This window comes from Melopsittacus undulatus, chromosome 9, assembly GCF_012275295.1.
Source record: "Melopsittacus undulatus isolate bMelUnd1 chromosome 9, bMelUnd1.mat.Z, whole genome shotgun sequence".
NCBI lineage: Eukaryota > Metazoa > Chordata > Aves > Psittaciformes > Psittaculidae > Melopsittacus > Melopsittacus undulatus.
In genome coordinates, this window is record NC_047535.1 from 10,000,655 (window position 1) to 10,027,182 (window position 26,528).

General features: G+C 40.0%; 2 protein-coding genes across 3 annotated transcripts; one reads left to right on the forward strand and one right to left on the reverse strand.

The window, feature by feature from the left end:
* The first annotated feature begins 13 nt into the window (after positions 1–13).
* On the forward strand, positions 14–4,405 carry C9H15orf40 (chromosome 9 C15orf40 homolog). The gene is given in 5 exon segments (XM_034066147.1): positions 14–19; positions 802–1,008; positions 1,011–1,191; positions 2,097–2,224; positions 4,158–4,405. Coding segments are annotated over 5 exon segments (615 nt in total). The 3' UTR covers positions 4,251–4,405.
* Positions 4,406–21,798: 17,393 nt separating this feature from the next.
* On the reverse strand, positions 21,799–26,179 carry RAMAC (RNA guanine-7 methyltransferase activating subunit). Of its 2 annotated transcripts, XM_031048697.2 has the most exons (3): positions 26,102–26,179; positions 24,281–24,455; positions 21,799–22,931 (listed from the first exon to the last, which is right to left on the reverse strand). In XM_031048697.2, the coding sequence occupies exons 2-3, from the start codon at positions 24,445–24,447 to the stop codon at positions 22,742–22,744; spliced, it is 357 nt and encodes a 118-aa protein (XP_030904557.1). In that variant the 5' UTR covers positions 24,448–24,455; positions 26,102–26,179; the 3' UTR covers positions 21,799–22,741. The 2 variants fall into 2 exon arrangements, with proteins under 2 accessions (XP_030904557.1, XP_005148783.2); XM_005148726.4 differs by lacking the exon at positions 26,102–26,179 and having other exon boundaries at positions 24,281–24,465.
* Between the last annotated feature and the right edge of the window lie 349 nt (positions 26,180–26,528).

Below are 26,528 nucleotides of genomic sequence, written 5' to 3' on the forward strand. Positions count from 1 at the left end.
TCAGAATGACCTTATGGACGTATATTGCTTCTATTTTGGGGGGGGGGGTGTTTATTTTTTTTGTTGTTTTGGGGTGGGTTGTTTGAGGGGGGGTTGTTGGGTTTTTTTGTTGGGTTTGTTTTTTGTGGGGTTTTTTTGGAAGTGCATCAGCAAGGCTGAATTCCTATTGCCATCATTCTGTCGTTTTGGACAAGCCATCGAGAACTCATGGACAGGAGAGCATACCTCCAGCTGCACTGAAGAAATGCCAAGTCAAATTCAGCAACAACCAAGTCGTTCCAGTATCTCCCTTAATTCAGAAGGGCTGCTTTGGAACACAGAGCTGGTTATGGAAATAGCCATTGTATATACAAATGTGCCTACCAGAAAAATGTATAGTGTGAAAATGAGAAGACTTCTGCTGGTGGTATTTTATCACTGGGCATTCTAATACTAAAAAAATTAGTATGAACTAAGAATTATTTGTGTGCAACTAGTTTTGCAGATTGCATATGATAATTTGATGCAGTTGATGTTTGTATATAGTATCCAGTGTCTTTTCAATATGTACTGTGTCGCAGTAGCATGTCTCTATGTACAAAGTGGTGTACCCTCGCCTGGATTACACTAAGTCATCCTTTGAGAACACAGGACAAAAAAACCCTAAACCTGTCCCTGTTTCTCTTCCCTGGTTTCTCTTTAAGTGTGTGCTCTAGGTCTCAAACCACGGTTTTCACACCACTCCCTGTGTTTGGAACCAGTTGCTGTGCACAGGTTTTGCAGTCTTCTCCCCTGCGGAGCTTTTACACTCGGTGGCCATAGAGTGCGGTTGCGGATGGGCACGGGGCCGAGGTCCGCGGCACGCTCCGCCCCGTGCCGCCCTCGGAGCAGCGGGCGGTGTTAGGGGAGGAGCTCGCTGGTGTTGCCCGAAAGGCCTTTCCGCTCTATGTCGGCCCTCGCCGGCTTCCGTTGGCTGCCGGTGCGGGGCGGCGGCGGGGCCATGCCCCGGAAGGTGCGCGCGGGAGGGCCCTGGAGGGGAGGGCAGGCGGGGGGTGCCCGCGGTTACCGCGTTTGTTCTGTTTCAGGGCAGAGGAGCCGGGAAGGGGCCCTCGGGACCGGACACCGCCGCGGGGCCGGTGGCGGCGGCGGGTGACGGCTGCGTGAGGGTGGCGGTGCGCGCCAAGCCCGGCGCCAGGAGCAGCGCCGTCACAGGTGGGTGCTGCCTGCCCTGCTGAGGCGCGGGAGCCGAAGGGACACGGTGCCGTGTGCAGCGGGGGCGCCTGAGGGGCTGCGGCCGGAGCGGGGAGAGCTTCGTGTAAGCAGTGCGTTAACGAGGTCTGTGGTTTATCTCTTCCCTAAGGTGTGCGAGGAAAGGGTCACTAGAAAACGGAAGTAATTCCACGCTTAGCAGGAGCTTGCAGTGGCTCTTTCTCGGTCAGGCCTCGCTAGGTGGTGCAGTGAGCACGGTGTAAATTCTTACTACTTTTTGCGATGAGGAGCACTCGGTCAGCATCTCAGTCCATGTGTAATGTGCATGCGATTTGTACTTCAAGAGGCTGTGGGTTTTATTTCAACGGTAAAAGCTTAATATAATAAATGCGCCCTCCCTCTACAAATTTGGGCTTCCTCATGTACAAACCAGAGCCGTTTTTTGTTGAGGTGTGTGTATGAAACAAACAGGCTGAGTATCCAGGCTCAGTCGGCAATACAAGGAAGCTGTGGGTGGTGGTGCCATAGCTCTCTGGGCAGGTTTATCATGGCTTTTGGTGAGGTAACTTGGTTTGTGTAATGCTACACGATGTCAAGCTGGACTATGCCTGCATCAGAATGGGAAACAGAGAGGGGTTTAAAACAGTGCCCTGGTTGTGTGAAAACTGGTAGCTCATGGCTGAGCTCTGGTACAGGTCTGAAGTCTTCTCTCTTTGTATCACGTCATCACCTTTTTACTGGCTAATGTATTTAAGGGAATTTGTGAAGAGTAAAAATGTTATGCTAATCCGTAAGTTTATTTGGGTTTAAATTAAAATGCTTTCAAAACCATAAGCATTCATATTTAGGAGACAATAGTTAGAGGTTTTAATACTTTGAGCTTTAAATCCTTAAATTATTTATTACAGATGTGACGGCAGAGGCAGTAGGTATAGCTATTGCTGCACCTCCATCAGATGGGGAGGCCAATGCAGAGCTGTGTCGCTACCTCTCCAAGGTGCTAGAAGTGAAGAAGAGTGAAGTCACATTAGAGAAGGTATTTGCGTTTTGTTTCTTTTCTTTTTTTTTTTCCTTTCAGTCTTGCCTTGCTGTAGTTTAAATTTGATATTTTGAAACTTACTCGTCCAGTACAGGAAACTGCTCTCCAAGTTAATGAAAAAGATACTTCAATTAGTGTGTTATTCGTTGAGAACAAATCTTGCATAGGAGGGACCACAGCTGATTTGAGATCTTTAATCACCATAATTCTCATTGTGATATATTTTCCAGATCTGTGTAGTTCGTGGGTTTTTTGTGTTCTTTAAAGATCCTCTTGTTTTCATGTCAAATGCATTTCACAACACTTGTGCTTTGCAGAGAATGTTCATTTTATTAATAATTGCTTTTTTAAGTTACTTCTGTATTTGAGTGAAAATTTTATTAAAACTGTCGCACATAAGCAAGGGCATATGTAAGCATTTGGGTTATAGCTGGCCCTCAAGAGTTTCTTTGTATCAGAATTTACATGACTGGGCAAGTGAAAGCAGTTTGTTTTATTCATTGCACTGAATAAATAATTTGTTTTATTAATTCATTGTACTTGCAGTCAGTCTTTCCAGCCATATTCATTTGGACTTTATGACTATTAGAGCACGATGAAAAATTCTGCCTTTTATTTTCTGTCTGTTGGTTTAATGTGGTAGTTGAAGTCTGTTAAAGGATAATGGTAAATGACAGCATCATCAATGAACTGAGCACTGTTGCCAAAAGTTAGAGATGCAAAGATTTGAGTCTTGCTTCTCCTGAATCATGGGCAAGCTGCTTCATTTGTTTATCAACATTTTACAGATAAAACTGTTTTTGTACCTTAAAGAGATGTTCATGTTTAACTAAATTATTCTCGTAAGTGCTAGCCAGAGTTGAATATGAAATGGGCCTGTGTTGTCTGACATTCTTGACTCAGTTATTCTGACCTGTAGTGCCCAAATAATTACAGGCTAACATTTATTTTTCACAAGTCATTCTTTGTTCTCAGTGAAGCATTGTGGTCAAGTATATTTTATCTGTGGCTTAGATTTTTCCATCCTGATGTGCTAGATGTAAACAGCAAGTGATTTTTGATACTGGTTGCTTTCTTATCTGGTACTTGCATTATGATAGGTACTAACATTAAAAAAGCCAGGCCTAATTATGAAAATGGTAGGAAATGATCCAGTATAAAACTGAGGTTACCAGATTTCTATTCAAGGGCTTTGATTTTCTTCATCCACTGGCTAGACTGCTTCAAAAATCTATTTAATTTTAAATTCCATGGTATATATTTATATGGTAGAGTTGAGGACTTTTTCATCTGTCAGCATGTCTCTTGTGGGCCTTTCAAACTTTTTGCCAGGTTGCAGATTAATGAGCAACTTGTTTCTTTTCAGTTACTGACTAGTAGCAAAGTTGTGTCTTCAGGCAATATGAAATGAGGTTGCAGGTTTGCCATTTCCTGTGTAAAAGCTCTGATTTCTTTTCATTTAGTTGGTTCTATCAACCTGCGAACTGAAGAGTAACTAATAATCTAAGAAGGATAACTCTGAAGAAAGATCTGAAAGTACACAGTTATCAAATATATGCACATACCCACTTCTAAAAACAAAAGTGCAAATTAGTTGGCATCTTGCTTCTAGATGATACAAGTAAATTACAGAAACTCAGACTTCTTGCTTTTTGCCTTTAAAAAGAGCATCAATCCAGGGCATGCTCTGAGAGCAGTATCCAGTTTTAAAAGGAGAGTAGATAAAACATTGTTTTCCATCTTCCAAATAATTAGAAAGGCCATCCATCGATTGGCCAGCTCTCATTTGCTACTGTTAATTCTGCATATCCCCACTTTCAGAATTAGTTTTGAAGTACCTGATATGTTAGTGTTACAGTGAGATTTTTTTCTATGTGTATTTGGTGGTGATTCTCTGAAAGATGTTTTTTTGTGTGTGTGTCTAATCCAGGGTGGTAAATCACGTGAAAAAGTGGTGAAGATTGTGGTATCGATGACACCAGATGAGGTTTTAGAAAAACTGAAAAAAGAAGCTTCCAGTTGACCTAAAACAAGAGTGAGAAATGGGAAAATGCATCTTGGTAAATGGACTGACAGTATTTCTGATGTAAATCTTGTCCTGTTGAGAATGTGGCTACTGACTGGGGAAGAACATTTCTTCCTTCCCACCCAGTAGATCTGCTGTACAGTTTTGTGTGGGTTTGGAGGCTCTGTTTCTGCTTCTGTTGCTACAATCTTTTTTTTTTTTTTCCCTCTGGAATTTCCTGTTGTAAGATTTGTCCTCTTTCTGGTTCCTATGTGAATGGTTTAGAAAAGTTGTTTCTTAGTGAACCAAACTTTGGCTAACATAGTGAAGGGCTTGGACTGACAAGCTTCGTGAGTTTTCATGAGGGCGAGTCTGCCTGATGGTAAAGACCCTAGAGGAATGTTCTCTTCAGTACCAAGCGGCAAGTACTGGGTGCAGTTGTGCACTACATGTGTGCACATACATCTAAAACAGATGTATTTGAAGACAATAGGCTGCTGTTGATCACACAGGTAAGCTAAAAGCAGAATCACCTGAACACCTGAAACCAAACCAGAAGTTTGCAGTATGAAAGCCTGATGCAGAGCCTGATAACTGCACACAGGAGGTCACTTTGGGATGGTCTGTAATTAGTTTCCTGAAACATAGAGATACAGTCATGTGTCTTTGCCAAATGTATATCAAGTGTAATGACTGTTTTTAATAAAAGGAGTGAAAAAATATTATCAAACTCTTTTGTGTGTTTATATTAAAAAAAAAGAAAAAAATTAGTATTTCCTCAAAGTTGCTTATTAGAATGTTATTTTTAAACAGGGTTTTTTTGCAGTGAATCTTTGGCTTAAAAATTAGTAGTATTCTAACCCACAGAGAACTGAGCTCAGTCATCTGTAGAACAGAACAAGAAGTCTGAAAGAAAATGGGCAACTGTATTCCAGTCGTCCTGCTAATGCGAACAACTTGTAAGAAGAAACTTAACTTCTCTCCTTATCATGCTTCAGAGGTCAGAGTAAGAGTAAGTTTTAACTTAACAGAGTAAGTTTTAGCTAGTGTTAAAACATAAGTGATATAGCACATATAAGAGTTTGCTTGTTCATCTGCATCACTGCTGATATCTGAAGTTGTCCTACCTACTATGGTTGTGATATTTAAAAATATATATTATAAAAATTTAATACATAAAGTAAAAAACTGCTCTGAACTTTTGAATATGTTCTCCTGGAAAACAATGTGTTATGTATGTGTAAGTTCCAGCTAAATTTCTTTACTGGCTTTTGCATACAGTGCAGGCTTCATAGCTCATAATTTATTTTTTTCTGGACAAAAATCTTCTACTTCAAGAAATTTTTTCTGCTTCCTGTTATCCTAAATATTGCAATAATTGGTTTTAGGCTGGGAGAATTGGTGCTTGTCAAGATGACAGCTCCTTCAAGGTAACTCATTTTGAAGATGCTTTGAAAAATGTCACCTTCTTGTTTGGAGAACCACGTCTAAATTGTGAATGCTGTTTGCTTAATGGTCTACATCTGGGCTCTTAATTTTCTCAGGTTTTTGGTCAGCCACACATTGCCTAGGGTGCCCTTTTTTACTTATCCTCTTTAGTCTGTACAGGCTGGTTTTGTTTTACTGTGCAATCAGTTTTGGTTCACTGCACCTTGCTGTTTTGTCTGTTCTTGCCCAGCAGAGGGGTACCGTGTCTTACAGAAAATTTTAGGCAAAGCAAGCTAAACTAAGTACTCATGGATGGGTTGTTGGTTGTTTTTGGTTTTTTTTTTGTTTTATTTCCTAAACTTATTTTTAATTTGAGTAGAAAACAGCAATCCAAAGACTGAGGAATCCCACATTTATAAATTCTATTTTGAGTTGATGCTGTAACAGCCATTATAAAGATTTCTTTGGAAGTCAATACAGTGTGTTACATTGTTATATATTATATCAAAATAATGTATTACACTTTCCCATTACTTCAGACCCCAGTTGAGGGAGGAGCTGTGTAGGCAGGTATAGTCTCTGAAATACATTGGTCCTCAGTGATGGTTACCAGCAACAGTAGCCAATTTAATCTTTCAGTTCCCTCTCTGTTTTGTTACCATGTTCTGCCTAGTCTTTGGTACCTTCTGCTTCGCAGGTTTCACCTTTCTTACAGGTTTCACCTTTATTACCCACCTTCAGTTGGCATTCTGCATCTTCCCAATCAGTAAAAGTAACTTGAAGACACATAGGGTGCCTTCAGTGTATTATGCTGTCATTTCCATGTAGTGTGGGCCAGGCATATTATTGTATTTATCACTTGTCAATCAGAACTCCAGTACTGTTCTGCTGGGAAGTTTATTAGACTTTGGGGAAACTGCCACTGTTCCCTTCTCTCTGTTGCACTTCTGTTTTCCATTGCATTTATGAGTGTGTATGTGTGGGGAGGGAGAAGCCATTTGTTTAATACTGACTCTGCTTGGCCAAACCAAGTACTCCTTTTTTTTTGCCATCTGGACTATACTACAGCATTTAAAACTCACTTTAATTTGTCCAAATCAGTCATCATACAGTATTTTTTTTCAAAACTTGTTGCAGGTGGCTGGTTTTTAGCTTTACTTCTTAGGTAGTAAAAGTACTCTTGGTGGCATGTATTGGAGTCCTGGCTTCTGTTGCTCAAGGCATTATTTAGTTGAGGCCACAGTGATTACGTGGAAAAAGCCAAGGTAAATGGAAGCCACATTAGCCATGAAAGCTAAGGGATGAAAATTAAGTTCTCCTGGCAGTAGTGCCCTGCCTCACTTAAGACTGAATTAGTGCCGGCAGTGTGGCACATAAGACCTTTACATGCTGGGAATAGAGAATTTGTTTAATATGAGTAAGCAAAATAATTTTTAAAGGGTAATAATAACACAGGAGTGTTGATGTATCTGATACCTGAGAGCCTCTTATATAATTTTTTTTTCATGCAGTCTTCTGATTATATCTGTAATACCTTGGTTGTGGTTACATGTATCCCTGTGAAATGCCTGGGAAGCAGGAACTGCTGGTCAGTTGTTGTATATCAGAAGTCAAGTAGAGAAGACTTAAGCAGCTCATGTGCCCAAACAAATCAATGCCAAAACTGTGATTTAGGCCTAGCTCTTTCAAATCTTGTATTAAAATCCTAACCTGTTAACCTCTTCATGAGCATAGTGAAATACCTTTCATTCTATTGAGAAAACTGTGTCAGCAAATAACCCTACCTCTGCAGCAGAGTATGTTTTTAATACAACAGACCCTTGTGATCTTGTAGGAGGCTCATCCAGTACTTTCAAAACACTTTTCACACCCCCTGTCTCAAAATATAACTTAACTTTTACTTCTAGACCAGTTAAAAACATTGTGGTGCCACCTGCTACCATCCTTTTACTTGTTGGTCCCTGCTTTATCCATGTGTGTCAAGCTACATGATTACTCAATTACTTCAAATCCTGCTATTGACTCAAACACTGACCTCTTTTCCTAATGCATTGTCTGACTTCAGTAAAATCTGCCTAATGATGATTTAATCTTTTACTGTTTACAGACCTAGGCAGCCAGTGCATTTAATTAAGTTATTTAAACTTTAGCAAAGTAGAAGTTACCTGAATATATTCAATGCCAAGCAGTCTAATAGCATAAAACATTCTTGGTCTTTCATCCACTTGGTTACATTTGTTTCCTAAAGTCCAGCTTTGAAAGTAGGTACATGGTTTCACTGCAGTACTATAACATGCTAATGAAGTATATTGAATTATTCCCACTGAAGCTGGCCTCTTTGCTCTTTTACTTTCAATCCATTCCATTTATCATTTGCAGCATATTCCTATCTCTCCTATTACTCCCAAGTGTTTCTAAATCCCCATTTCTTCAGGTATCATCAGTCTAAATAATCCTGTATAATTGACAACTTTGTCAATAACTGGCAGTGGCAATTTACCAGAAAGCACAGTTTAATATCTTCCTTCTTTCAGCTTCAAGGAAGATAGATAACACCTGATCTTTCTGCTCATTACTTCACATGTCTCACTGTGGTCCCCCTCATACTGTTTATTTGCATATGTAAAACTTGAACCAGTTGAGTCCCTTTTTAATTTTTTTTACTTCAACCTACTACATTCCTCTCTTAATGCTTTGTCTTTATGTCAGGAGGATGATTCATTACCATGTATTATAGCAATGTGCTCCACTGTCTCCTCCTGGGAACACAGTGCTTTACCTCCACATAAAGCTTATATTGGTTATTATTCTCTAGGAAGGCTGCTGCACTTGGGGCAAAGTACTCTTAATGTAACCAAGGCACAATAAACAGTCAAAAAGCTGCTGAAGAAATTAAGTACTTGCCTGAAAGTAGGAGTCTGATATTTCTCTAAGGTACTGGCAATTCATTTCTTCCTAGCCCTTTACATATTAGCTTTTCAAGTCATTGTTAGTGAGCCATGAAGAATTTTGCTTTCATTTATAAATGATGCATTTATCTGGTTTTGTATTATTTCAAGAGGTGTGAAGTTAGAGTGATGAAGTGGTCTACCATACAATCTTACTGCAGCTCAAGGCTGATTTTTTGGAATGTTTTAAATAACACTTTGAGTTTCCAAGTCTGAACTAAGGCAGGTAGAAGGGGAAATACACTGAGTATTAATTTAGCAGTTGGTCACTATAGAAACGTGCTGTAATGAGAGCAGTTAACCATGGACTTAAAGAGAAAAGAACGTTGGACTGAGCAGCAGAGGGTCAAAGTGAGCAGCAGAGGGTCAAAGTGTCATTTTGTGCTGCTCAGATAAGAGTTGTCTGCCTTAAAGTAATAACTGGGGTTACAAAATATAATTCTGGGGTGACTGTCATTAATTTTCCTTTTTCCTCTTACCCAGTAGATGTGCAGTGCACATGGGGAGGGCTGCAGCATGTTGTTCCTTTGACCAGCTTTCACTGCTGTGGTGTTTTGCTAACCAGGATGCATTGAGGCATAACTTATAACAGCAATTCAAAGCTCTCAATACATGTTAGAACATACTTGGTGTCCATCTGCCTGAAAGCAGGTTGAATTTTCTAAACCAAATTATTTATATGGAACTTTTGTTTACTGGTGCTTCTTTCAATAGCTTGTCTTAAAAGGTATGGAGTTTTCTGCTTCTTTTCTGATATTCAGAAGGTCTGTGGGGTTAAATCTGATAGCAATGTTGCTGTACATGTTCAGCTCAAGCTCCCACCTTCATGACATCTCTGGGCCCTGGTTGACATGCTTTGCTGCCTCTTGCGTTCAGTTTTGCTGCTGTTGTTTCAGGTAAGTGCCCTCCAGCAGGAGCAGGCTCTATGGAGTTGTTCCTGCTGTTTATTTGTCACATTGGCATTGTTGCTGACACATCCTTAGATGCTACTGCTTTTCTTTTTGCTGTTTCTTGGGCGTGACAGCTCTTTGAGATGCATTTATTGTGTAAGGGGGGGGGGGGAGAGAAGGAAGGGAGGACCTTATGATGCAATCTTTGCAATGGGAGGGCAAACTTGTCCCTTCCACAGCTGCAGCAGCTCTGTATTGCCCTCTGGTATTTGCCCTTTAATGAAATGCCTCCTTTTGTCTTCAGTAAATCTGACAGCAATCAGCTAGCACATATGTGAGCTCATGTTCCTGCTACGGGGAAAGATTGCTATTAGGATACACTTCTGAAAAGACAATTTTCTTCATGTTCTTAGCTGCCTTTTTACAATGAAGTGCAGTCTGGTACTAATCAATCTGATAAGTTTATGGGTTATGGGGAGGATTTTTTCTTTTTGTTTAAAAAACCTGATTAAGCTCATCACTGACTGAACATAAATGCTAATACATAGAGGGGACCAGCCAGGCAAATTGCACTTGGCTAATTTCACTTAATGAGAATGTCTGATTCTGCTCAGTTACTTTCTCACTGAGTTCAGGTTCAGCTGCAGACCAAGGAGCCTTTTGTTAAATATTTTTCAAAGATGTTCAGCATACAGTGATGCTCTCAAACTATATGACTTCCATTTGCTATGATTGCTCTCGCATACGGGATCATATGGTGTGGGTTGGAGAGGACCTAAAGAACATCTAGTTCCAACCACCTGCCAGGAGCAGGGACACCTTCCACTAGACCATGTTGCTTCAAGCCCCATCCAACCTGGCCTTTAACACTGCCAGAGATGGAGCAGCCACAACTTCTCTTGGCCTCACCACCCTCACAGTATTGACTGGAATATTTTTTTTTCTTTGTTTAATACAGTGCCAGGCAATATTTCTGGTGAAATGTGAAATTAGAGCATCTGAAAACTAATTTGACAATAGCTGTCATTACGTTGTGGATGTGTGGTAAGACCAATCTTTTAGTGGCCAAATGCCTGTCTCTGTAAGGAGAGGGCGTAAAATCTAACTAAACACACCTTTCAGTAGTTTGAAAAGTATGTAAATCCTAAATCTGCAAAACCAAGGGAGCCTGTCAGTGGAGGTGTTGCATATGTGTGTTAGGTACTTAGAGAAACAAGGACAAAAAGAATGTGTAATACCAGAGCTTGCCATAAGCCCTTCTGCCACATTTAAGGGCTTGCCATTGCAAATCTGAATTTGAAAGTATCTTCTCTGATCCTACTGTAAGATAGGTCTCCACAAGAAACAACATTTTCTGCACATCTATTCATATTAAAAAGCTGCAAAGAAAAGTTCCATGAAAGTATGTTATATGGGAAATGGTATTTAATAATATTTCCTATAAAAAAACTTTGCTCAGCTGCATTTGATTCCTCCTTGCATCAGTGAACCTACTTGGTCTTTTTACCTGGGAAAGAGTTCAGTGAAGTGCTCCAAGCTTTACACACTTGGGCTTATAAACTTTAATAAGCAGTTTCTGTTAGTTCATTTTCAGGTCTCAGCTACTTCCAGGGTGGGTTTTAGGCTTTGTGCTGTGGCTATCCAGTAGGAGGTATCTTGAGTAGACTCTCTGAGAAACAACTTGTTTGTTTGATGCTTGGGTTTGCATACTAGATGAACTTTTCCTATCCTAAAATAAAAAAAAATAAAACATGGGTGAAGAGGAAAGGGAATAATTTACATTGATGCCATTTATTGTGCTAGGAACAATTTTTCTTGGCTTGTTAGAAGTATATTGCTGCTTCTAAACTACTGGGGAGGAACATGCACAGAATGGAGGGTATGAGAGACTAGATATTTTATAGCACCTGCTCTGCTTAGTTTAGCACTTAAGTCAGAATGGGGAAAAAACCTGTCAGGTTTTCAAAGCCTGTAAATCTAATAATCTGCAATATAACTTTCACAGTTATTTTTTACTTGCTATCTGTGAATCTAGGTGGGGAAAAAATATTACCTATGGCCACCTTAGTGTGAATCCTGAGCCCTTAAATGCCAGTCTGAAATTTTTCAGGAAGGAAAGATTCATCTTTTGAAATGATAGATTCATGTAAATGACATTGATGTGTGATATAGAAGGAGCATCTACTGATGCTGTTGTTTTTTACAGTTTTGTGGGTTAAAACACAAATTCTGGTGGAAAAGTTGATGAGCTGCTCATAACTAGTTCATCTATTCTGCCATCCCGTCTCATTTAAGTAAATTGATTCTACAAAGGCAGCTACAGTTTGCCAGTGCTTTTTCATTTTGGTGACTGAACTATTATCCTTCACAGCAAGTCGGGGCTAACACTTTGTAATTGCTGTGAGAGGCTGGCGCATCCCCTTGACACCAGAGTTGGCCAACTGCAACTCCTAGGGTCTTGTCTTATCTGCAAAGCTTTGTCCAAAGCATTGTGAAGTCTCCCACAGGTTTCCATTAGGCTAAATTGGCAGCTCTGGGAGCCCAGCCTTCAGCTTTTTGCAGCGGGAGGAGCTGCTGCCAGAATTGCTCATTCAGGTTAGTGGATATGGTGAGAGTTTGCTCTGCAGGGGAAGATAAATGTAGACTGCATTAAAAATTGTCTCAAAATGAGACACTTTCTGTGTCAGAAAAGAAAGCGTTAAGACTCTAATTAGAAGAGAAATTTGAACTCTGAGAAATCCATGCCCATCATTTCCACCTTTCATGTCTGAAATTTAGACCTTAGTCCCTCTGCTGTATTAATTTCCACTGCTGAGAAAGTGCAAATACCAAAAGGATATCACTTCAAGGTTTAAGTAAAATCACTCAGGAATGGTAAAATTCTGGTTAACTGACTCACTCAATAGCATAGTATGTGAGAGGGTAAATCAAACACTTGTTTTCTTTTGCTTTACTGTCTGTGAACAGCAGTGAGCAGAGGAGACACTCGTTGTTTGTTCCAAAATAATGTGCTTTCTCCACAAAAGAGCCTTTGGTCTACTGCTACATGCCTGTTCAGTTTTAGAGGATAAACACAGCCCACAGTTACAGAGGATAAATAGATCTGTGACTTCTTAGTTGCAACAAAAAGGTGTGACTGTAGGCAGGTTTGGCAGGAGAAAATAAGCTCTTAAGACTGTTGTGAATGTTGGGTTGGCAGCCGGGGAGATAGCTGTATTTAAAGGTTTTAGAGAAGAGCTTGTCCTGAACAAAAAGGCTTGAACCCATTCTAGAGACTGACTGCTGATTATCTTTGTGTCCAGTTTCATGAAGGACAGAATATTTTCCAGGAAAGAATGTCAGACTTCTAAAGCAAATCAGAGCACATGAACCAGGTATAGCAACCTCTGTGGTTTGTCCCTTTCCCTCAGTCTTTCCTGTTTCTAATAACCTACAAATTCTCATTCTAGATTAGATGCAGGTTCTTGGAGATGCACACTCCTCTGCTCTTTTGGAAAGCTCAAATTCTCTTGTTGCCATTGTAATACAAATAATAAGAGCAGCATGATCAAGGTTGTATTTGTTTTGTGGTTACTCTGAACACCAGAGACTTACAGTAATTATAGTGCCATTAAATAGTAATGGAAGAAGTAGATCATGAGACTCCTGGAAGGAGATTAAAATCTTGCTCTGTTTTCTTCACTACCCAGGTGTTGCATTCCTCTGTTTTTATGGCAAAAAGAGCAACCTAAAATAATTTCCAAACTGCTGGGTGTGCAAGGGTCCAAACGTGCCATAGAGAAGACATGTTTATGTGAATTAGTTCCTGTTTAAAAATAATTTTTTTGTCATTTTGGAATTGCACTGCATCTGACTGCATTTAGTAGTCAGAGATATTGCATTTAGTGCCCAGAAGCAGGAATATAACTATGAAGAAAGCAATTCTTCCATATACCTCAGTATGCTTCTCACCATGGGATCTGATTGCTTTATAAATCTATACAGCCAGTGTTATAACTACAGATCAATTTTTCTTGGAGTGTGCTGATGTGAAACCATGACATGACACTGAGACTTTATGTTCCAGCCCTTTGTTTCAAAAAACAATACTTGGTCCTAGTATCATGATTTGTATAAGCCAGTGTAAAGTGGTATTTGTCTCATGTTTTCTTCCTTCCTGTGTTCACAGTGTAAATCTCCTGTTACGTGCTTGAAACTTTGTGTAAGTGTAAGAGATAAGAACATTACCCATCTAGAAGCCAGGTAATACTGTTGGCTGTGCTAAGACTTAAGGTGACAAGGTCCACAGGGCCAGAGGAGAGTGTGGGGTTTCTGTACTTTACACATGACATAGACCGTTCCCTTGCCCTTTCTTTAGGGTGGGGCTTCTTTAGGAGAAAAATGACTTCTTTTGGGTGTTTTAGTCTGCCTACTCTGTCATGTGGAAGCCACAAGGTCTACCCTAAGCCTTGATTATAGTGTCTTTGTGGCTGTTGTAGTGTTTGCACTATTCATTTGTGAGGGAGAGATGATGTGACTTTGGTTAATGATCCTTTAATACACAGTGCCTCCAGTCCAAATTGGAAGAGAGCATCCAAAGGGAAGGACAGGCTGTGCATGATAAATACCTTTCCCATGACACAGTTAGAGCCTACTCTAACAAATGTGGAAAAAAAAGCAATTTAATTTTCCTTCAGCTTTTCAATTTCCTGCTAATACTTTTCATAGAGGATTTTTTTTTGTCAAAATCATTATAATTTAAAGCCGTGTAAATTTGAAAGCTTTTAGAAGGTTACAAAGCGGAATTATAATACCCACTTTAATTGTTCCTTAAACATACTATGTTTGATTTTGGTTTTTTCCTTTACTTTCTCTTGTATGTAGTAAAGTTTCCTGACAAAGAGCCAATGAAGAGGATTTATAAACTGATTTTAGTACAATCACATTCTGGCCTGTATCAGTATTCAGGATATATTGCTTATTTTAACCTGAAGTGATGTGGTAATTTGACTTGGAGGCAGAGTAAGATGTGGACACAAGGTAAATAATTTATTGAATTAAATGAAATCATAGCTACAGATCAGTGATTCTTCTACAGTGTTTTGCTAGTTAAAACAGAAGGCCTTGCTGTTACTGCATGGGAGTCTGCAGTTTGTCATCTGCTGGCAGATAATCAGGCTTGTTACCAAACTGTGCACTCTCCAGTTTTGCCTGCAGGCCAGCAGTGTCACAGGGACAAGCAGGGCATCATCAGCCTGGAACAACACAGACCCAGCATGGCACTTCTCCACCCCAGTTACAATGCAGATGTTACACGCACAAGATCCTTCATGCGTTATAACATTTGTTTAGGTTCTCAGCATGCTGCAGTGGACTGACTGCTCCTATGTATTTATATCTGCTGTGCTCACAGAAAAGAATGTAGTTTATTTAGAAGCTTAATCCATAGGAATTCGAATGAATTCCATTTAGACACTCTTTTAAAACCCTGCTCTGATTTTGCCAAATGAAGCCAAGATGCAGATATTTTGTATGGTCTTAACTCAGGGTTGGTGTTTTGGTCATCTTCATTTTTGGGAGGCATATATAACCAAAAATGAACTGACATTCAGTTGCTAAGATTTCCTTTCTGTGTGTGTGTGCACGTAACAATTGTTAGTGTGTTCTAGCAATCCTTAAGGTTTCTATACCAGTAGCAGAAAACATGAAGAGACGGGGTTTGAGCTATATCTTGATGGCATGGTTACATTCAGGTTTCTGCCTTTTAAAACACAGTATAGGAGGTGTGATCTAAAGAAACAGAAATTAGCAGTTAAAAGTCATTCATGAGCTGATGTCCTGTAGCACTGTTGTGTGCCATATGCTTGTTTAGCAAAAGTGGAGTTGAGCCAAAGAGCAGCTGAGTTTGTGGACGGCTCTGAATCCAAAGTCACCATGGGACCTGCTGGGATGTCTAGGATCCTCCCTCAGAGCATTAATGAGAAATAGATGCCATCTGGAGGGATTTTCTTGCCAAGGTACCGAGATGCCATCTTTGTCTCCCAGTTCTCATCAGTCACAAATAACTTTTAAATAGATTTGTATTTCACCTTCAGTCAGGTGATTTTGTCTTCTTGGCTACTAAGGGCACTGACGTTTCCATAGACTCTTCTAGAAGAATTAATTTTGTTTCTTGTAAGGCATATTTGTTGCAGTAGCTGCTCTGTCACTGTTCTCTTTCCGTTTCCTGCCTCAGTACATTCCCTCTTTCATGACAGTTGATTCATCCGCTCCTCCCTTTACCACTGCATTTTCTTTCCAGTTCCTTTGCTAGGTGCAACAAACCACTTCACAATTAATGTTTTAGAAGCTCAGATGTGTAACTATGTAATTCTAGTATTTTGCATTAAAATTTTTCTATCTACTTGATTGAAAAAAGAAGTCAAGCATTATAATACTTGAGGCTGGAATTTTACTCACTCTTGCCATGATTGTATGGTATGTGCATGAATGTTTCTAAAATCTATTAAATATAAACCAATAGTGCATTCCAATCAGTAACCACCACAAGTTTTCTTGATGTGGAATCTAATTTGCATAGATTGCTCCCTTGTTTTTAATTCACCTCTCTTTAATTCAATGTTAACTATCAAACTGGGCTACCCATGACTCTTAGCTATGATGAGGCTGTCTTTATACTACTTAAATTTTTGAAGGGCTTTTCTACTACACTCATAGGATTTGAGTCACCTACTGTTTAGTGCAGGTCTAGCTTTGAGAGCTTGCTAGGCCACAGAATCCCAGCTGTACATCTCTAAATACTATGCTATATCACTATGGAGTAACATAAAGGCAGTGTTTAAATCAAGCCACTGCCTTCATAGTATCTGTCATGTGTTTCAAGCATGTGGCTTATAAATGAGTAACCTGAGCTTGATCAGAGAAGAATGTGTGTCCACACAGAGCTTTTGCATTAAACTGATGTAAACTCCAGAGGTCTCAAATGCTGTATTTAAATGCTCATGCTTTGGTTTAAACCACGACACATTAAAACCAGTGAAACATTATTCTTAAATGTACTTTCTTTTAGGTCTCAGTGGCATTCATAAATCAAGATGACTTGATGACCCTACTTGATGAAGGGTAAAACTTAAAACCCAGGACTTTGCTATGGAAAAAAATAACTTTCTTTTTATTTTATAAAAAGAGTATGTAATCATCTGGGGCTGGTTGCACTTGGCAATTATTACTGTTACTTTATTTTTCTTGAGCACATTTTCAATAGAAAATTTATCATTTCAAGAATTTTTTCAGAAACAAACTTCAGACATGACTTTGATCAAAGACCATCCACTTTCTTATCAGCTCTGATCATGATAAACTTGGAATGTGTGGCCAAAAGCTATGTGAAATTTCTTACAGTATGCTTGGGCTTTTAACCTTTACCTTAACAGTGCTGATTATAATCTTAAGTATTTCATTTATGTGGGTATATACATACCAAATTGTCTTTCCTCACCCTGAACAAGAGCTTTGAAAAAACTTAGTGTCTTAATCATTCTTTTAACATAGAAGATGCTTCAGTTTGAAGATGCTGCTTGAATCTTTGAAGATTATTTTTTCATGGAGAAGATTGGTCCTTGGTTATTTTTTTAGTTTTATAACAAGTAAGCTCTTTCTTATCTGTTTGAAAGGTGAGTTGAAGTTTTTTCCTTGGTGATCAGGAGCAGATACTTGCTTTTGATACATCTTTTATTAGTGAAGCAAAGTCACAATCAGACAATATACAGGAAAAAAAAATAAATAAGGCAGTCCATACCTGTGGGGAAAAAAAGTCATTCAGCTGTTGAAGTATTATTTGAAATACAAGCATCTCTGTATTAAGAAGACAACATTCATTTATATTCCTGCTAGTCAAAATAACACAAAACGCAGCCATTAGGGATGGCAATATGATTGTTGTGTGTTTGTTAGAGTAAAACACAGTTATTGGCAACTTTCCTCATCTCTTGCAATAAATCTGCATTTTATCAGGACAGAGTACTTAGGGGGTAAGCTGTATAGAAGTAAGTTTGGCATCACTGTTTCGCGTAAGCAAATGAGGAGTGACAACCACTAAGTGCAGTCTGTGCTTTACTGAAGTAAAATATAGGCCATGGTAAACACAAAAATAAATTCCAGCCTGCGGGGCCTAATGAAAAATAATCCTGAGAGGCAAGATCATTGTGCACCACCACAGTACAGTTGCCATCTACTCTCATGGCAGTGCTGGAGCTGATGGACTCTGTTTTGATCTCTAGGATTTACCTCTGTGTGTCTGGAGCAAGGCTGCCTATTTCTTGAGTATCTCCAGGGAAACCTGATCTGCACTGTAATCTTGCTTAACTTCTCATCATTAAGGTATCAGCGCTGTGCATATTTCAAGCAGGGCTCTATAGCTCTCTTCCAACACACAGGGACAAGGGGGACAGATTATAGTAATTTTTCCTGACTGGCAACTGAAAGGCAAGGGAGGTGCAGTTCTGTTCAATTGCTCTAAGGTGCTCAGTAGCTGCTGGAAGAAGCAGTCCAGTTTTCCCTTCCTCCTTCCTCCATGTTTTTACCCCCTCTCGTTTGTCAGAGTTAGAGGTGTGACCGCACAAGTTGGACCAGTGAACAACATTCACGCAGAGTGTAGTTCAAAGGCTTTTTCAATTGTTCTCCCCTAAGGAATAGTGGTCGTGGCAGGCAAGCCCAATGCTTAATTGGATACAAAATGAATTTTCCTTCCAACATCTCAATATGAGTATCAGAAGCAAATGGGAACATGTTTCTTCATGAAGCAGAATATTTTTTAGCAAATTAATAGTACAAGTTCATATTCAAATATATAACTGCTGCAATATATTAAAATATATTTAAAAGTAGATGAAATATCTTTTTTGTTCTAGAAGTTGAATGTTGATTAGATCAGAAATTATGCTTGTCTTCCCTGTCTGAATCTTGCTAGAGAGCCTTTTGAAAGTACTTCAGCTTCTAACTAACCTTTCAAAGCACGTCTGCACGTTTCTATTCCCAGCTGCAGCACTAGGATAAAATAGAGGTTGAATAGCAGTGAACACTTGTAAAACTGCATCTCACAAATCACACTAAGATGATTTTATTTTTTTTACTGCCCACTTTCATTTGCCTTCAAGTATCCAGTGGCTGAGCTGCAGTTTGGAAACCTGCAGCATTTTTTAAAATGCTAGTTCAGAAATTGTATAGAATCTCCTGGCCTTTCTTAGTTGTTTGCCACAGCACCTGTAATTTAGCATGATAATTCTTCAGTGTCAATTAACAGTCCATACAAAAGTGCTGCATGTGTTCAGGAATGATTTAGAACTACTGCAGGAGCTGTATTCAGAACTTCTGGGGTGTTCAACCTCTTGGTAACATGGCAATCATTTCTTAATCATAGAATAGTTAGGATTGGAAAGGACCTCAGGATCATCTAGTTCCAACCCCCCTGCCATGGGCAGGGACACCTCACACTAAAACATATCACCCAAGGCTTCATCCAACATGGTCTTGAACACCGCCAGGGATGGAGCATTCACAACCTCCCTCGGCAACCCATTCCAGTACCTCACCACCCTAACAGTAAAGAATTTCTTCCTTATATCAAGTCTAAACCTCTGCTGTTTAAGTTTCAACCTGTTACCCCTTGTCCTGTCACTACAGTCCCTAACAAAGAGTCCCTCCCCAGCATCCCTGTAGGCCCCCTTCAGATACTGGAAGGCTGTTAAGAGGTCTCCACGCAGCCTTCTCTTCTCCAGGCTGAACAGCCCCAACTTTCTCAGCCTGTCTTCATATGGGAGGTGCTCCAGTCCCCTGATCATCCTCGTGGCCCTCCTCTGGACATGTTCCAACAGCACCATGTCCTTTTTATGTTGAGTACACCAGAACTGATAACAATACTCCAAGTGAGGTCTCACAAGAGCAGAGTAGAGGGGCAGGATCACCTCCTTTGACCTGCTGGTCACGTTCCTCTTGATGCAGCCCAGGATACGGTTGGCTTTCTGGGCTGTGAGTGCACACTGCTGGCTCATGTTCATTTTCTCATTGACTAACACCCCCAAGTCCTTCTCCACAGGATATATGTAACACCTTTCTTTTGTTTTATTCATGATAATAATGATGTCTGAGCAAATGTCAGAGGGAAGAGATCTCTTAAAACCAGATTCCAGACACTGAATTTTAGTGTTTACCCTGCAATCTCCAGCATAGTTAAAGCAAACAATTTCTGTAATGTTTGAAGCTGCAAATGTTAAAGCTACCCAGCATCAGTTTTCTGATCTGTAACACACTGTAATGCGCAAAGCATAACTGCAGGCAATACTTACTGACTTTATTTAGCTGACAGAAACAGTAAACTGGACTTTATCATAAAAATACCAATCCATCTAAGTGGAAACTGCTGGAGGTAATATGTTTTGAATTCTATTTACTTTTCTGTCCAGTGCAAGACATGCATTTATTTAGAAATGTATTCCCTCCCCCTGAATTAGAATCTTGCTATAATTATTCGAAGGAAAAGTTTTATAAATAATACTGGTCCTTAAAGTTGAATGGAGAGCTCTAATGGTGAGGCAGAGAGTATAGAATATAAAGAGTCAAGAATATAAAGACAGAAAATAGGAAGCTGCGCTGGCCTGTGTCTTTCCTGGTCTCACAGTTGAGAAACTCAGAAATGAGAGAGTTGAGATCATTAAATGTGTGATTCTAATTCGTAACTTTCTCTTAGGCCATCCTAATCTAGCTGCTTCTACAGTTTGGCCACAGTGGTGTAGATTGGTTTTGCTATTTTCTGGAATACCACAACAACTAGCATTTTTTAAATGCTTCACTGCACTGTCATGAAGACACCTAGGGTTGTTCAGCCTGAAGACATGGCTCTGGGGAGACCTTAAAACAGTCTTCAAGTACTAAAGGGGGCTGACAAGAAATTTGGGGAGGGACTTTTTACAAGGGCATGTAGTGACAGGACAAGGGGGAATGGCTTTAAACTGAAGGAATTTTTCATTGTGAGGGTTGTGAGACACTGGCACAAGTTGCCTAGAGAAGCTGCTGTCTGCCCCATTCTGGCAGTGTTCAAGGCCAGATTGGATGGGGCTTGCAGCAACCTGGTCTAGTGGAAGGTGTCCCTGCCCGTGGCAGGGGATTGGAACTAGATGATCTTTAAGGTCACTTCTAAACCCAAACCATTCTATGATTCTTTATTCACTAGCTGAAAGACACTAAAAATAAGAGTTACTGGGCTTGAGGAAATGCAACAGCTGAGACAGAATATGTTCCTACTGCCAGGTTTTATTTCAACCCGAGATGCTACTCCAGATGGTAAGGAAGAACATCCTGGCACAGCCTGACTTTTGTGGCATAGCTGGCAGTGTCAGGCTCCTTGCAGAAAGAGATGCGCTCCCTTCTCAGAGGTGGAAGTCTTGGGATATTTGGCAGTTTTCATGATTTTGCATTAAAAGGGTATTCCACCATACCAACTTGTAGGCTCTCCACAGTGCACAGATAAGGACTTTGCATGATCTTAATCCCGCAGTGTAACTGTCCTGTTGTATTAATGAGGGTTAAACCAGGTGCATTTCATCCAGCAGAACTCCTTGAAGAAAACCAAACCTCTCGCTAGGAGATTTTTAAGGTTAAACAACTGAATTCAAGGAAAATACTTCAGGGAGTAGGATATTAAAACACTGTATCAGAGTAAATAATATTATGTGAGAAGCAAAAGGCAGAAATACTTGGCAGGTAGGTGGATACACATCACAGTTTCTCACAGACTACGAGAAATCTGTATACAGTGTGTGTTTCTAAGATCAACAGTACCCTTTATCTCTTAAAAGCATCTTATGAGCTGGAAGACTCTGCTTTTGACTTCTCTCAATTCTTTGTTTTAAATCCAGATGCACTAACTTGTGCTCTTTATCAGATAATGTCATGACTTTTACAACAGTCAGCATGATGATTCTGTGTTTCTGTACAACAGCTGAAGAAAATGTCAAGTACAAAGAAATGCACTGCTCTCCTGATGCAAATTAGCTTATTGTGTAAATGGTGAAATACAGACCTTTGACCCTATTTTAGTAGAATGTCAGATAGTGGATTAACACTCCAGACTTCTAATTAATCACAGGGTATCTCATCCTCTTGGTTGTAGCTGAGTAGGCTGTAGTTAGAAGAAAACTTAAACCAACAGCTGTGCAGTATTAACACTTCTGTGCTGGTACTGCTTCTCATAGGGCAGCCAGCCTAGATGACACTGTAGCAACTCTGTGTTTCAAAATTAGGTTGTAGAAATATTTGGAAACATCCTCACATGTGAACTATACCTTTATTGAGTGATACTTAAAAAGAAACACATAAAAGTTAAATTCTAAGAACTGCAGAACATTCTGCACTGCTATTTTTCACATGCAAAAGAAGTACAGAACAGTACCAATTACAGTTCCTTCTATAACATGCAGTGTTTCACATAAAGTAATCACAATTATCATCAAAACTTTACAGGTTTACTGAAATAGGAATTCCAACGTTTGTTATGCACATACCAAATTTAAGACCATACAAATTAATCTAAGTGTGATATCACTTCTCAAGTAAAACTTGTACATCACTGACCTACTACAATCAGAAGATACATATTTTAAGCTACTTAATTTTTATTCCAACTTTTAGACCATGTTTTAAAAGGAAATCTGCAAATAAATCCAAACCATTGAGTCAAAGGACACTACACTGACCCCATGAAGTATTTCTATAATAGCACCTCTCTTCTCAGTTTTAAGGCATGTGAAATTCAAACCAAACTGAGCTTTTCTCACTATAAAAAGCCAAACTAAGAAATTCTCTCCAGACAAAGACACAGACTGTCACTTTTAAAAAAGAATTATCTTAAGGCAATGTGCCATTGCTACAGGCTGCACGCAAACCACAGCTATTTTCCCCTGGCCTGTTGTGTTTTCTAAAATGAAACAGAGAGAAATCTCAATGATGGAAGAAAAGAAGTGCACTAGTGTGTATTCAGACGAAAGAATGAGATAGAAAATAAATCTAAGATCTACAGATTCTAACCAAACTCTGTATAATACGCTTTTTTACTCACAAAAGGTATTCTCTTTTTCAATTCACCCTACAGATAAACAGTGATGGACTGTAATACTAAATCTTGAGTGATCTATAAAATTGTGGGAAAAAAAAAACTGTCTAACTTAATTTGTTACATAGCATTACTGGATTTTCAAAGCAAAATATATCATCAGTAGGAAGGGTAACGAGACCCTGGGTTGTAGGAGTTGTAGCCATATTGTCCATAGTGGGAGGAATATGATTGCCCTTGTCTGTGCTGCTGGTAGTTATTACCCCAGTTTCTTTCCGACCTCTGATTAGATCTGTAGTCACCTTGCCAGTTGTATCTATCTCCTCTAAAGTATCTACTATCTTGAAACCTGCAATGAAAAGAAATGTCAAAGAGTCACTTAAATGGTGAGGTTTTTTGAAAAGATGAATGATAATGAACTCTTAAATGTTATAGTTTTCATGTAAACTGTCATGTCACTCAATTACTTATCTGTTTCTATGAAAAACTGATGAAAACATATCTAGTTATCTGAGATCGTTCATTAATTTCTTACCACTGCTCAGCAGTCTGCTAAGCAATGGAAGGACAGTCTGTTTCCTAACGCAGAGTATTCACAGGCATAAGCTGAACTGCTGGAACTTTGACTAGAGACTCAAACAGACCACATATCTTAAGAAAACAACCAGAAGAGACATCCTGCTGCATCAAAGCCAGGTTCAATCTAGTGGCTTCATGGCTGAAAGCTGTAGCAAAACAGGCTTAAATACAATTTAGCTACCTGACAGCACAGTCCCGGAATTTCCATATTCCCTAAAATACATACAACCACTGCTTTAGAGGCTCTTGTAGATCCCCATACTCAAGAGAGTATCTTATCAGTGGTATTTAGCCATTGTTCAGTCTAAATTTTGGCTTTTCAGCTGTATCTTGATTCTGATCGACACTGGAGCTGCCTCACTGTCATTTTCTTTGCCTGTCTCAGTGGTGTGGTATAGACAAACATGTCCATGAGGTTTGCTTTGTGACCACAGTGTAGGTGTAAGAGTTCATTAGTTCAAAGAACCACAGATTTCTGAGAGAAAATCCCCTTAAACAATCACTTTTTTTTACCAAACATATTATATTCTGTAATCATTGTTTTTCAGTCACACAAAAATCAGATACATCCTGAAGAAGTAATTCAAAATATTTTGCAGTAAGCAGGTATTATGGACTTTACAGTTATATCTACTAGATAAAAGTAGTACAGGCTAATTTAACAAAGTATGGCAAGTATTTAGTTTACAAATGAAACATTTTGTGGACACCTAGTAGCAAAAAATCATTACTATTATCCTCCCCCTTCACACCTTCACACATTTTCCTGTTGGCTATTATCCAACAGAAGATAGGCTGCTTAGTTTTGCAGAACTCTCATCTTTCCCCTCTGATGATCAGTAACCCGAGGAAATGAGTTCTGTGGTTCTGGCTCATTCCCTACTAAAAAGTAAATTACTTAATCATTTCATACACAATGCAAAACTCTATCAATACAGAGAAAATATAAAACCTCATTACTTTTCAGAGAAGACTATTTCTCTTAAAATAGTTACCTATGAAGTAACAAGATTAAATATCTCCCATTAACAGAATAAATTCTTATATTTCTTCTGAAATACACAATCATTTAACTATGCATTTATATAAGATTAAAAAAAAGAATAAATAAATCAGTACCGATCTCTGTTTCTCTGGTTGCCACCAGATCTGTTTCTCCATTCTTCCACTATAGGAGGGGGATCTGCAGGGCGTTTCAGATACTCTTGGTATTCTTCATCATCTGATGTGAATCGATGAGCAAACATCTTTTCATAATTCATGGGCACGTCAACCAGGGAAGTCATTCTGAAAACTTCCAACATGAACACAGTAAAAGCAACTTTATCAATGTGTGAAGACACTTATTGTAATAGCTACCAAAATCCACTAAGGGCAAATGAATGACAATGAGAAGTTATACTCAGATTAACATTGCAGTTAGGTTTTGGGCAGACAGCATGCATGACTGACTCCTGAGTCTTGATGATCTAAGGCTGTAAATAACTCTGCTGAAAAGGTTATCTCTGATGGAAAGCAATTCCAATTCCACGTACAGTCTTTGGTCATCTATACTGGATATACAGACACCTATGCACCTAAGCACTGGGAGTGGTTTTAAGGGACTCCATCCACACAGGAGAAATTCAACTCTGATTAATACCTAATAGTTAGCCATTACACAGCAGCATCTTTGAATGAATTCTGACAGTCCTAGATTAGATGAGCTGTGGTAGAAAGATATAGGACATTTCTGAGAGTTAATAAGAATTTATTATAAGATTTTATTTCTTCAGAATGCAATCCCAATCTACTCTTAATCCATTTTGTCAGGAAAAACATGACTACAATCAACTTGAAAAGTTTGCTAAGGTAGAATATATGCCTCTCTGATGAGATCTGCACTGAAGGCATTGGTTTCCTTATTTACCTGGATATAAGCATTTGCCCTTCAGACAAAAGTGCTATCTAATTGTGTCCACCAGTAAAAGTCTGTCCCTAATCGTAGGTGCTGAGAAAGGCTCTATGCCTACTGTTTTAACAAGCCCTGGCTAATTTAGAGCATTACAGGTCTTTGTCTCTAGACTTTTAGATTAAGCTCTTCTGCTGTCCCCTGAAGATCTGCAAGCAGGACCTGGCAAATTGGAGGGAAGGAAGGGAAGGAATAAAAAAAGGGAAGGAAAGAAAGGAAGGAACACAAGGGATTTCTTCTGTACCTGAGAGCTACAATATGTAACCTCGATGACCAAGCCCAGTTCTCCTTGCTGTACCCATGAGCAGCTTGAGACTGGGGTAAGTGGGATGTTTATGTGTAACACTGCACAGTGTTCTTTCTGTAGACCGAACTGCCCTTTTGTCAGCTTCAGAAAAGTCAGTGCCTGGTGATCTCCAGAGCCCACCTCCAGTCTTCCCCTTCCACCCAATGACGCAGCATTAACCTTTCTAAAGCAGGTGTAGGAGTTATTCCTGCGGGATGTCCAGTGACTTCATCCTCTTTTTTTCTTTCTTTTTTTTTTTTTTTTTTTTTGCAGCGGGCTAGTCTTTACTGTCATCTACCTCCAAGGAACTCAGGGACTCACTTTGTCTAGGTGGGAGGATAGTTCTGCTCTGGGGACCCACCGCACTGCACTACAGCCGTCTCCGGAGAGCAAGGGGAGCTGCTCTCCTCACGATTAGTAATTTTAATATCGGTGTTCATCCTGCGGGGGCCAGTAACGGGAAACCCGTCACCTTCCTCCGCATAAAGACAAACACTGCCCCTAGCAACAGTCAGCGCTCACTCCCCTCACGGCTGCCCGGGCCGGGGCCCTGTCCCCTCACAGCGGCTGGGGCTTCGTTGCAGCTCCAGCGGCTGCGGCAGGAGCCCGCCGCGGGCACAGCTGAGGGGAACAATGGGTCTCGAATCCCCCCCACCCTCCTCCCGCACAGCCCCCGCCGCTGCCCCCGCCGCCTTGCCCTCACCCTGCACCGCCAGCCGCCGTGGAACCGCCGTGCAAAGCCCTCCTCTTCCGGGCCGGGCCCCACCGCTTCCCCCCGCTGCCGGGGCGGTGCCGTCTGCAGGCCGGCGTCGTTCAGCGGGTGCTGGTGTTAGCTGGTGGGGCGCGTGTCCGGCGTGGAGGGGATCACTTAGGGGTGGAAGGATTGATTCCCCTAAATTAGGGTTTGATACAAATTGCGTTGATATAAACAGCCTTGGCATTCGAGGGGCGATTTCCTTGGCTCCTACGCAGGTTTTAAGGAGGTGATACCTGAAATACTTCGATTTTAACAGGAAGGTGCATCTGAAAAGGGTGAAGTGAACGTGGCTCCTGCAGCTGTACCCTGTGGCTGTTGGTAATGAGGTGTAGGTGTATCTTAAGCATAAAAAAGAGTAGCGATGGTTTGACTA

Coding starts and splice junctions, on each gene's coding strand:
- RAMAC (XM_005148726.4), bottom strand. CDS start 24,465: ATGTTGGAAGTTTTCAGAATGACTTCCCTGGTTGACGTGCCCATGAAT. Junction 22,932..24,280: donor AACCAGAGAAACAGAGATCG/GTACTGATTTAT, acceptor TTTTCATTGCAG/GTTTCAAGATAGTAGATACT.